At 43.0% G+C, this 12402-nt stretch overlaps 1 protein-coding gene across 1 annotated transcript in view; it reads right to left on the bottom strand.

Moving 5' to 3' along the window:
- Nucleotides 1–12402, bottom strand: part of LOC120846180 (proto-oncogene tyrosine-protein kinase ROS) — a 614259-nt gene that overhangs the window by 22378 nt on the left and 579479 nt on the right. Inside the window, exons 27-30 of the mRNA XM_042291966.1 lie at nt 11108–11332; nt 9469–9683; nt 8765–8903; nt 3549–3787 (exon numbers count right to left, since the gene is read on the bottom strand). Coding sequence (XP_042147900.1) covers nt 3549–3787; nt 8765–8903; nt 9469–9683; nt 11108–11332 — 818 coding nt within the window. The remainder of the gene's footprint in view (nt 1–3548; nt 3788–8764; nt 8904–9468; nt 9684–11107; nt 11333–12402) is intronic.

Here is a 12402-nt window from a genome sequence, read left to right as displayed (position 1 = left end):
GATACTATTTTGGCGATGTTGTTTGGCGAGTTTAGCAAAATTTCAAGCAAATCGGGGACCATGAAGAAATCGCCGGAGTACCCCTAAGCGTGAAGGCATTCCGATACATATACAAAAAACCTAAATTTCTATTCTTGCTCACTTTGCTTGCACCTGTTCTAACTTGCCAACTCCAGTTTCTTCAAGAAGTGGACAATTTTAACAGCACATTAGTAAGTTCAACTTATGATGAAAACTATTTAAAAAAAAACAAATATGACATGCACAAATCACACGAATGACAAGATGTTTGGCTGGTGGTTGCAATGCCAACGACCACAAGTTTAGGTGTAAATCGAAAAAATTCCCCTATAACACTTTACTCAAATTCACCTACAATCCTTGACTTTATCTGTGCCTGCTTGTATCTGAGCTAGTTGGTGATTCATGCTTCTGGAAGATGCCAGCTGAACTTAGGAAAATACACGGAGAGAGATAAAAAATAAAAGGGCAAACAGTCAAACACAGAAAACAGTTTCCGTCAGCTGTGGGCACATAGCTCTCTACACCTGGGTGCACGCGCCCGCCTTTGCCTCAGACCACTGACAACCTTGGCGATTTCACCAAAAGTCTTTCGCATGCTCTTCTGCACCTGTAGTCACATCGTTCCTTTCATTTTCAAATTTATTCAATTTTCATTTCTAATCTAAACTTCATCCTTCTTCATTTATAATTGTATTTCCTTGTGTACTCAAAAGGTTGGCTAGTATGCACCCCTGCCTACGGGTTATAGACCTATATCTGCTAGTCATGCATGCCTCCTGCATTTCCCCCTTTCATTTTATACAAATAGAAGATTGATTGATTGATCGATTGATTGATTGATTGATTGGTTGGTTGGTTGGACTAGTAACAATTTACTGAAGGTAAACCTCTTCTTCTTCCACACACATTAGTTTCAAGATATGAAACTTCCTCTTCAATGGCTGTCTTATCATTATCTTTGTATTTCTATACTAAGGAGGTACCTTCTTCTTCATTCACCTCCTGGATCATTGGTCTACATTTTCCTTCTTCAGGTTTTGTTTCCCACATGGGGTGCTGTTCACAGGTATCCATCTTTTCTTTAGGATGTAGAACAATGGAAGCAGTGCTCACGCATTCGTCCTTCTTCGCGTGAATTGTCAAGGCCTCCAGAATTTATCTCCCGAGAAGTTTTCAATGTCTTACCATGATGTTAATGTGTTGGAAATCGGGAGCACATGGCACGCCCTACAGTGCCCTGAAAGATGACCTGCTGCTGCTAGTGCGTTCACTAAACTGCGTGTTCCCTGGTGCGGTCATTAATACATCTGCAGCCTATGTAATATTTTCCACACGGCAGTAAAATACCGTACAAGAATTTCTTTTCATACAAGGCTTAATGTGTCCCATGTGCGGTGCTGCAGGTGTTTGTTTTGTGGTTGTCGGCCTCACAGTTCACCCTATGGCACATGGCATAGGTCTTTTTGAGGGACGAGTAGGCCACATGAACTCCTTGACAGTCAGCAACCTTTTCTAGGCAATGTGTGAACTTGTTGATGTAGTTCACCACCACTGGGGGTTTAGGAGGCTTCTTTTTTGTTGTTTGTGCTGCTGTCTCCGGTTCGCGCCGTACATTCTTCCAGATGCTTTCACACACTGGTGTCTGGAGTGTGCTCGTGCATCCAGAATCTTGAAGCCGAGAGAGCCTCACTTTAAAACTGCACCCCATTTTGTGGGGGCAAGGCCTTTTTGGTGTCAAGACAAGAGCTGCGGTGGCTATTCCTCGTTTCACATTTTTTTAATGTTCGGGGTTATACGGAAGGAATCCTTCACAAGGAAATTGCTTCATACATCCAGCACACATGGTTTGCTGTAAACTCCAAGGAGAGGTCTAGAAAGCGTATGCGTTGGTTCACAAGAAGTTTGTGAATAAAAAAAAGTCTCGGGCAGCTTGGTTCGAAGCTTGAGATTATGATATCCAGGCACCTGCGAATCTGCTCATCTACGGCGAACTTACACAGGATGAAGATGGCCTCGATGCATAGGTCTTTCATGTTTGCTTGGATAGCCGTCCCGCATGCAACAGGCCATCTTCCGGGACGCTGTCGGGTGTGCCAATGTGCTCCTGATTTCCACCATATCAACATTGTGGAAAGACACAGAAAACAGCTCATAAGAGAAATTCTAGAGGCCTCGGCCATTAACACAAAAAAGGACAGATGCGGGAGTGCTGCTTTCGTCGCGCTGAATCCCGAAGAAAAGATGTATACCTGCGAGGAGCACCCCATGCGGGAAACAATACCTAAAGAACGGAAACAATGACCACGATCCAGAAGGCCGACGAAGGAGGAGGTACCTTCGGAGTATCGAAATACAAAAATGATGATAAGATAGCCGACAAGGAAGGAAGTTTCATATCTCAGAACTAACAGGTGTGGAAGAAGAGGTTTGTCTTCAATAAATGGTTGCTAGTCCAGCAGTGTGTCCTTTTTTCTGTCTCTCTCTCTCTTCCTGCATCTTCCTACGTTCAGCTGACATCTTTCCGAAGTTTATATGAGCCTCTGGTTTTGAGTTTGTCTGATCCCACACTATACCACTCACACATCATACTCATAAAAAATATTAAGCAGCCCTGTGTTAATCCAAAGTATGGTCAAAGCGACAGCTGCGACAAGTTGTGGCAAAGTCGTTGGGAGCTGGCGTCGCGCTCATGGACCGTTAGGTGCGTGAACAGAAGCGCCCAGGAAAAGAATGTCTGACCATTTTGTTTCGAATGATTTTGTTTCTTCTTTGTTCCGGAGTGCATGAAAGCGCGTCTCCTGGCACAAGCAGTTGGCGCTGACAGTGCTACGACGGCGTTTTGTTATCGGCTATTTCTTCTTATTTTTTTCAGGCAGCGCATGCAGCGGACACTGGGTACTACAAAAACTATAAAACAGATTGTTAATGCTGTGGCATAGCTCTGTGGTAACGCCTTCACTTCGCACGCAGCAGACCCAGGTTCAATTCCCGTGGGCGGCAGGTAATCTTTTTGAGGGATCTGGCAACATTAACGACGGACGCCCTACAACGCCAATCACAACATCAACAGCGAAAGCCATTGCAAGTGGTGTAAAAAGCCCATAAGAGCTATGGCTGTAAAACATTTGAAATCTCGTGTATAACTTGTTATGTGTGTGTTATTACACTTAAGGCTCATTCACATAGCTGCGTCGACTGTGTTGCGTCGTGCAACACAGCACCTCCCCGTTGGCTCGTCGCAAGGGTCGCCATAGCAGCAGTTCGACGCAAGCAGTCTTAACGCAGTCAAACGCAACCGTGTAAACGATCCTTTACAGTCAACTACTAATACTCTACTACAGATGCGTTGTGTATGTCAGCAGGGTTCAATTTGCTGGCTGCCAGGCACTGCCAGTCAAGCCCAACGTGGCTTTGGCAGGCCCGTCTCTGTACATGTTTCTTTGCAAGTAATAAAATACTGAATGAATGAATAAAAGTTGGTCATAAGCGGGTTCAGCTGGCTATTCAAAGCTTTATCGCCTCACCAGAATGTGATATTCCACTCCGGGTGCCATGTCCTTGAGTAGCATCCTGTAGCTCAAACTCTTCTCTTCAGAAGAGTATAGGTAGGACATGGAGTGCCACTTGTTCTTCGCGTTTTCTTGAAACCAGCGGATCTCGTAGGATATCGGGTGGCCATTGGGCTTGATGGGCGGCCGCCACTGAACCGCAATCCTTGTTGGAGTCACAGGCTCCACTTGAACCATGATTGGCTCACTGGGGACTGCAAATTAATTGAGAAAAAGATCAGTTAGGTTCGGTTGACAAGACTGTGAGCCAGTGGCCTGGTCAGTTATTTTTTGCAGTGGGGGCTGAGATGTCCATCACTTCAGGAGCGGAGGCAGGGGTCATGCACGCATATAGGGTCTGCTGCATTTTAACGCGACAGCGTTAACGATTTAGTGTCGCAGAAAATCCGGTGTCGGCGTCAGAGTCTGTGGGACGGAAAAATCCTGATTGGTCGATAGGGTCATAACGTCACAGCCACATGACCATGCGCCGAAATTTCCAACAACCCACAACGCTCACTTGAAACGCGACGTCACGTGTGGAATGAAAGTGATTGAAACGTGGCATTTAAAGCAAACTAGAGGTTGCCACATGTCTCAAATTATTTCACTTTATAAAGTAGTTCATTTGCCTTAAAGAAAAAATTTAACCCCTGAAGTGCCTTGGACGAGCTGGGCTCGTCGGCCACCTTCTGGTTAAAAATGCCGTGGACGAGCTCAGCTCGTCCAGTGGTTTTTTCAGTAGCCCTGCTCGGCTCGTCCGAATAGTTTTGCGGCGCTGATCATAGATGGCAGCATTCGTTTTAGATGGCAAATATTTTTTTCGCCTCCGCTGATTTTTGCCTAATAAACTTTTCAAATTTTATGTGTAATACTAGAGGAATAACAATTCAAAATAAAAAAAAATATGGCACTTTTAGGTTACTTTTGGAAAAAAAATTTGCCACTTAAGGGGTTAAAGAATATTAGACAGAGGTGGGATTCGAACCCACGCCCCTTCCGTTGCAAGCCGACACACTACCGATTAGGCCACACAGACACGCTTGCACAACTAGGGAATGAGCGGGGGTCTATATATTTAGCTATTGCGTTCCACTCTTAAAGGCGAAGCTTAAGCATCCTCCTGTAATTTCGGAGGGGCTTGAGCCTTAACCCCCCTTCTGGCTGTGCCACTGTTGCAAGTCACTTGTGAGATTGGGCAATGACATCTTATGATATAGCTGCATACTAAATAAGTTCTAGAAACTTTTATTGTTTGCATTCAACAACCTGATGAGTCACCATTTACATCTGCAAATTACAAAATAAAAACTGCAGAGAATACTGACATGCCAAATTTTAGGAACCGATGTTGAACTCGGTATCTAGGTTATACTACCACATCATCCACACTTTAATCAAGTGCCTTCGCAGCACTGGATGAATATACCTTTTCTATGAGTAAATGTGAGAAACCCTCTGAAGCATCGACCTGGCTTTAGCTATGTTTCCTTTTTAATTTGTTTATGCATTTAAGTTACCAATAGAAAAAAACGAAAATAAATGGCACAGCTACTACTTCTATCAACTTCAAACAAGTTAAATTACCATCTGTCCATTTGAATGGATAAAAACTAGGGGTGTGCGAATATTCGAAATTTCGAATACTTCGCGAATAATGCTTGCTATTCGATTCGATCCGCTTCGCCTTTTCGCTGTTCGAACTATTCGAGTTCTTCGAATACTTCGAAAACTACGAATAACGCGGAACTCATTGATTAGTGTCAACTTGCGGTCGAGTTCTCTGTTTTGTTTTTGGACTGCGCAGTATGGTTTCAAGCTTGGCAAACCTACACAACCAACCTAAGTGTCTTTTTTTTTTGTATGAAGGATTGGAAATATTTGCACGCGGTAGCGCGATCTGTCCTTTGCTTGCCGTGATGTCCGGATTGCAGAGCTGGCTAAGTGGTCGTGGCGCAAACGCTGCGATAGACAGGATGAAGGACTACGATTTGCAATGGCACATGCATCATTGCGACGGACCACACGACGTTTCGGGCGTCCGCCCGAGACGTCTTGTATATGTTTCTGTCCACATTCATTTTTAATGTAGCACAACCATATATTCGTCATTTCGTACCTACAGTGACTACAGTAGCCAAGGTGCTATGGATTCGGATATGGATTTATGGCTCACCTCGGCTATCGGTGATATTTGGCTTGTGCTATTTTCCGCTTGATTTTCCGGTTCATCAGTTTGCCAGTACTCCTTTTGTTATTTATTTCTACCCGTTCTCACTGGTAAAAGTGAGACTTTCCCCCCCCCCCCCCCCGGGCAAAAAAAAAAAAACATTCTTAATTTATTGCATCTTTGTGGCGCCCTCTATGGACAGAACTATTGCACACGGAAAGAGATGGTGGATAGTCAGTGCGGTTGCGCAGTGCAATCGTGCAATCTGAAACTCTGCTGTGGCCTGTCGACCCGCCTCCGCTTGTGTACTTCCGTTTACGTTCACGTGGTTGCGTTCACGAGCGTAAAAAGAGATCGCACAAAGTAGAGACAGTGGGGTGAAGCTCTCGGCTACTTCCGTCCGGCCGCGTATACTTATGACGTTCGTTCGGTCCGGCAAACTGCTTCCGATTGCCGCGCTCCCAGCGGGTGTTGGCACTTAATATTTTGTTTTAAATAAATATGATTCATATATTTAATGAAGCGAAATAAAAGTGAAGTTGTTTTGAAGGTGTGAATGGCTTTGAAGCTTGTTATCGTAACTTTCTCTTTCACTCTTTCAACGTGTCTGGGCGCGCTTTCTCTCTCTCCGAACCCGCACCTCTCGCCTCGAGATGCGCTGGCCGCTGGCGCCGGGAAGTCGGTGGACCGTTAGAACGCGCGAGGGACGCGAGTCGGAGGGAGAGCTGTTTGCTTCTGGGAGTGCGTCGCGGCGCAAGATTCGTGCCGCGTTCGTGCGCGCGCGGCTTTCTTTTCTTTTTTGTGGGAACTCGTTGTTTTTGTAATGTGGTCAAGCATGGATTTTCGTCATCGCCACACCACCTGATGTGCCAAGTGGGGAAACAATGACTGTCGAAAGCCGGGATATCAATGGTTTCGAGTTCCAATGGACGTGCGGTACGCTCTTTTGGTCTTCTCTTGCTTAAGTTTCTGATTAGATGTTTGCAACAAAACCTAACTGTCGCAGTGGTAGTGAGTATTAATTGTTTGATTTGGGCAATAGCTACGATGGTTTCCAATCACAAAACCAAATCCTATCATTGTTCAGGGTTGCTCGTCACTCGCCGCGAGAAATATGTCATTGTCAAATTACTGGAGACTTCTGTGTCATATCAAGATCGAGCACATATGCTCACTTTAAAAGATGGGAATCTTTTTGCTGTGAGCTGTTTATTTGGCATTGTTGTCAGCGATTCACGCGTCTGTTCGCGAGGAGTGAAAATGAGCCTAAATATTTTTCGATTAACTGAGCGATGGAGCGATCCGCTCTGGTTTCCCGTTTCGTTTAGCAGTGACGCACTCCTAAATTTAAGTGATAATATTAAAAACGAATGCAGGTTCCCGATGAAGACTCAATACCAAAGAGCTGAGCTGTTTTTCTTGACCTCATTGCTTAGTATCCTTTAGTTGCAAGACACCGTCGCCGGTCTTTACTTATATGCTTACTTATATAATCAAATTCGAAATGATTGTCAATTTGGCGTGGAGTCATTTAAGTCAAGGAGAAGAAAAATAGAGGAAACACAAGTTTTTAGTGTCGCAGTGTTGAACTCCAAGTACCGTTTTTCGAAAGGAGGCGCAGAAAATGCTCGCTGTTTTCGTATGACCCTATCAGGCACGTAATGACCAATCAAGCAATTCAACTTTTTTTTCTAGGCTCCACGCCTGTGGCTGGACGGCGTAAGGCTTGTGAGTACACGCCAAGAAGCTCGAAAAGGATCACGAACCTAGAGATTTTATGTAAATTTAGCGAAGTGTTTTTGCAAGGACGCATATCACTTTCGTCGCACGTAACCTTAACGTTTTATCCTGTTTTGTTGTTCATTTCTTTGATTCTTGTGTGCAAAATAGTGAGAAATTTCGTCTGTATTTTCTACTGTCTTTTGAATAAAAATGAACGCAAAAGGACAAGCATTGCATATTTTTTGTGTATGTGTCACTTTCGTTGCTTTGCTAGGCTTCTGCTGCTTTGCTGCTGGTCTCGCTTTTCAGTGCTGGCTTGTGTGCGTTTCAACGCACATTACCCAGCACTGAAATGCGAAAACCAGCCGCAAAGCAGCAGAAGCCTAGCAAAGCAACGCGCAAACCAAGCAAAAAAAAAAAAAAAGCTACAATATATATATATTTTTAAATCTAGGTGGCGCAAGCTACCGCCCATCCATCCAAACACAATGGCGCTGCCGTGCAGTTTCGGTTTTGGTTTCGCTGTGCCGCCATGTTGATTTTAGTACAGCCACCAGATACCAGGGGATTCAAATGGCGCTGCGGCCTCCCAGGGTTTCCCAATTTGCGTTCCATGGGCGGTATAGGAAGTTGCACTCCTCTGGTAGAGACGCAATCATCGACTTTGTATTGCGGCTTGCGGACCCCCCCCGCTTGTGTACTTGCATTTACGCTCAAGTGCCTCCTTTCGTCCGCGATGCGATCTCCGACTGCGTTGTGGCTTGCCGACCCGCCTTCACTTTTGCACTTTCATTTACGTTCTCCAACCTCACTCAAGGAATGGTGTTTTACTGACTGATCTTTTTTTCATCTGTTTTTTTTAACAGTCACATGTGTGACATTTTTCTTATTGCAATAAAAGTAACCTTTTCATAAACGTTTGTTGAAAAAAAATTCCAGTTGTGTTTTTATTAAGCATTCTTGTTTAATTCACATCAAATAGAAAATATTTGTTTTCCAATATCTCCTTATTTGAAACTACTATTCGTATTCGAAAATATTCGATTCGATTCGATTCGTAACCTTTATTATTCGATTCGATTCGCTTCGAAAGATTTTGATATTCGCACACCTCTAATAAAAACTATGGAGTAGATATGATTCAGAGTAACAACACAAGACATGATTCAGAGTAACAACATATACTACGTGCTTTTATGGCATGTTTTGTTACATTGTCACTAAGACCAACGGAAAGAAGTGGAGAACAGAGACTTGGACAAGTGTGTTGTTATACAGAAGCTTTCTGATTCTCCCTTACCTCCTTCCAAGGTCTGGAACACAGCATCGGGACCCGGGATCGACATTCCAATGCTGTAGAAGTTGCTCATAGCAACCCTCACAGTGTAGTTTGTGAAAGGCGACAGGTTACTCAGGACAACGGTCGTGTTGTAGGTTTCCTAAAATGTGAAACATAATTTTCGCGGGTCTTAGGAGATTTAATTTGCAGCTTCCGAGGAATCTAACAAAAAATTGACCGTCACGCATAAAATGCTAAATATTAGTATATCTAACAAATGTAACGTGTAACAATAACAGACGTAACACGAGAGAGTGAAGATTGACCCCAACATGCCCTGAAAGGCTGCTTTACAGCCTTTCAGGGCATGTTATCTCAGCGGTGAGATAACAAAAAGCCCGCGCTGCATTAGCACCACTGTCAGCACTGATGCAACACTAAGTATGCACTGCATTCTGTGTGCATGCAGGAAAAGGCAGTGTCACATGCAGTAGAGCACTGATAGAACACTGACAGAGCATGAAGTGAGCACAAGAGTATCCCCACTGAGCACTGCTGAAAATAGTAAAGTATAGTTCAGCAACATAATTTGGCTCAGTTCACCTGAAAACAAGTTCAATCCACTTTAAAAGGTTTAAGGGAGAATAAACAACAAGGATGGACATCTATAGACTCCAAGCATGTCCAAAAATGAAATGCTTTCAGATTCATGTGCAAAGACGTACCAGCGTCCTGCACCCGTGAAGAGACTCGGCACACTGCCACACATTGTCGGGGGTGATGATTCCGTAGAACAAGGTGTACTTGATGGAGGCTAGAGAAATCTTGCTGCACTCCGGAGGCCTGGCGGGCATCATCAACTTGACAACAAGCTCATTGGAGGAAGCCGACAGCAGCGTGGGGGGCACAACGCTATGCGGAGGTGCCAAACAAATGACATCTACAAAACAAAAAGCACAAAGACGCTCTCAGGTACGAAAAAAAGGACCTTGTATTTTTAGTTTTATAAACTGACAGCCGTTACTGTCGAGACCGGTTATATCAAAGTCAACGGGAATCGGAAATCACTTCACTATATCCGCTATTTCCTTACAACCAACTTTGGTTATAACGAAGTGCAAAAGGGAATGGGAAATAGTGATCGCTTCGCTGTAGCCACTGTTTCGTTATAACCGACTACGTTATAACCGGTCTCGACAGTACTATTTCCGAGTTCCCACTTTTTTCCTCTGCCGTGACAACGAGCAAGTCCGCTTAAATCCTGGCAGTAACCACTGATCATCACATTTGCACCTATTCACCCTGTCCCCCATTTTCTGCAAACAAAGATTGTATCCAATTCCCTTAGCCACTGCAAGAAAAAAAAATATTTGTAATCTTGCCAAGAAATACTTTGCAAGTCAGTGCCTAATAGAAAATTGTTGGCAACCTACCTATAAATATGTCTGTTTGCAAAGCTTGTTTGTTACATCAGGTGTTTGTTTTTAAGAAAAAAACAAACCTAAATTTAAAATTAAAAAAAAATCATTTTTTAAATCTGAGGTTTTTGGTTTTAGAAACTAATTATACACCCTTACACTAAATTTGATAACCATATGCCAAATAGTTTTGTTGATATTAAATATTTTCAACAGATTGTGAGGCGGTAACAAAGTAAAAGAGTTCAATGTTTCTGAACTGAAAATTACTGGGGAATCGGGCTATCTACTTTATTTTGTTTTAAGTTGAAGTCCTCATTGAGAAAAACCTTTTTTCAAAAATTGATATAGGATAGATATGCATCTCATATTTAGAGGCAAAAACTCTTCTTGAAATGTTTACATTTGAGTTATCAAAACTAGGTAGCCCAAAGTCCCACATCTCCCACTTTATATATACTCAAGCAGTCAAAATGGTGCTTAATAGCTTCATATTTGCATATGATAGATTTCTTAACGAAGAATGACACATCTTGTGGAGGTATGTAAAATTGTCCTAGAGAGCTGAAAGTTTGCACAATACACATCTGATGTTAAATCTCCCCTGCAAATTTTATACCGATCACTTAAGTAATTAGAAGGTAAATCTCTAGCCAGTGTCCCCCTTAAGTAGACTGACTTGTACACAATGTTTTGGAAATTTGTAGTACTAGTAACTTTGTTACACCAGGGCCTTACTGCCAAAATCTAGCAGCAACAAAGATGTCATATTTGTTTTTCAATAGCACTAACTGATGCTAGTTGGAGGTTAAAAAGCTCAAGGGAAGCGCAGGAATATTTACTTATTTAAGAAAACATAAAAATTGTGTCTTCGTGTTTATCAGTCATATGTTTCATCTTGCATATAATGATCATACTCGTCTTTCTAAGAGTCTAAACAACGCACCAGGATAGGGCTGCAAGTGGTCCCCGATGGCACGGATGCCACGAATGCCGCTGGCTGTCTCCGAGGTGACACGTCTCTTCTGATGCACATAGGAGTCGGAATTCTCGGGAGAAGCATTGGAAACCACCTCCGAGGTTGCCTTGTCAAAGCTGTAGATTTTACCAGCCGATGAGTTGGACCAGTAGATGAACAATTTGTCGGCCGTCAGAGAAGTCGGTGGCAAGCCTTACCACAGAAAAGGGAAAAACGGATGGCATCAAAGGTTAAAAGTAGGACAATGGATGCACAGTCTGTTCACCAAACTTTGAGCAGCAAAATGCAAGAAGACTACCCAGGTGAAAATATGAAGTGGGATTTCAAGTGGTCCCACTTGCTTTCAAGTGGTCCCCCTTGTGACCACTTGGACTGCAAATGGTCCCACTTGTGACCACTTGGATTGCAAGTGGTTTCTGAAGTGGGACCACTTGGGCTACAACTGGTCCAACTTGACTTCAAGTGGTCCCACTTGTGACCACTTGGACTGCAACTGGTTTCTGAACTGGTCCCACTTGCCTTCAAATGGTTCACGGATGAATAGTTCCCTTCAGCTAAAGATGGTGTCCACTCACAATTAAATGGTCTCTGATGTCCAGTTCAGTCCAACTGCCAAGAATTTGACAGTTGACTTTAAGTCATACACTTTGTACTAAAGGTTATTTCCAAAATGCACTTGGAGAGCCAAGTCTATAATTTATTAATACACTTGACTCCTTTCCAGACTAGATAAAGTATCCTAATTATTAAAGAAAAAACAGTGCAGAAACCACACTAGCAGGCAAAACATATAACCTATATTTTGTGGGTCACCTCTGTTGTTCGTCATCACACTTTTGCAGTTTTTATTTTAGTAAGTACCAACTAGACCATGTTAATGACTTGCTACAGTTAACTGAACTGGACTGAGCATAATTATTTTTAATCAAAAACATGCAAGTGGAAGTCAAGCTGATTATGCCTCTCTCAACAAGGTGCAACTACATAAATATTTCTTGAAAACTTCAACTCTGCAGGGTTGTAGATTACTCAGCTGAGGTTGATGCCTCCACTGCTCATTCAGGGAAATTAATGGGATATTCAAAGATGGCAAGAGGGTGTAAACAATTTCAGACTGTTTCACCAGAAGTCTTGTAAAGACCAATGACTACAAGAAAAAAAACTTTTGCACAGGTCAAAACTGGCATATGTATTCAGCTCTGTTAGGAACGTTTTCGGACAATTGCTTGCATATGCACAAGTTAAAAATAATGAGGAGTAAA

Source organism: Ixodes scapularis, unplaced genomic scaffold (genome assembly GCF_016920785.2).
Source record: "Ixodes scapularis isolate PalLabHiFi unplaced genomic scaffold, ASM1692078v2 PGA_scaffold2__306_contigs__length_199485367, whole genome shotgun sequence".
Taxonomy (NCBI): Eukaryota; Metazoa; Arthropoda; class Arachnida; order Ixodida; family Ixodidae; genus Ixodes; species Ixodes scapularis.
The sequence above is the reverse complement of the archived record's forward strand: the minus strand, read 5'-3'. Positions and strand labels throughout refer to the sequence as shown.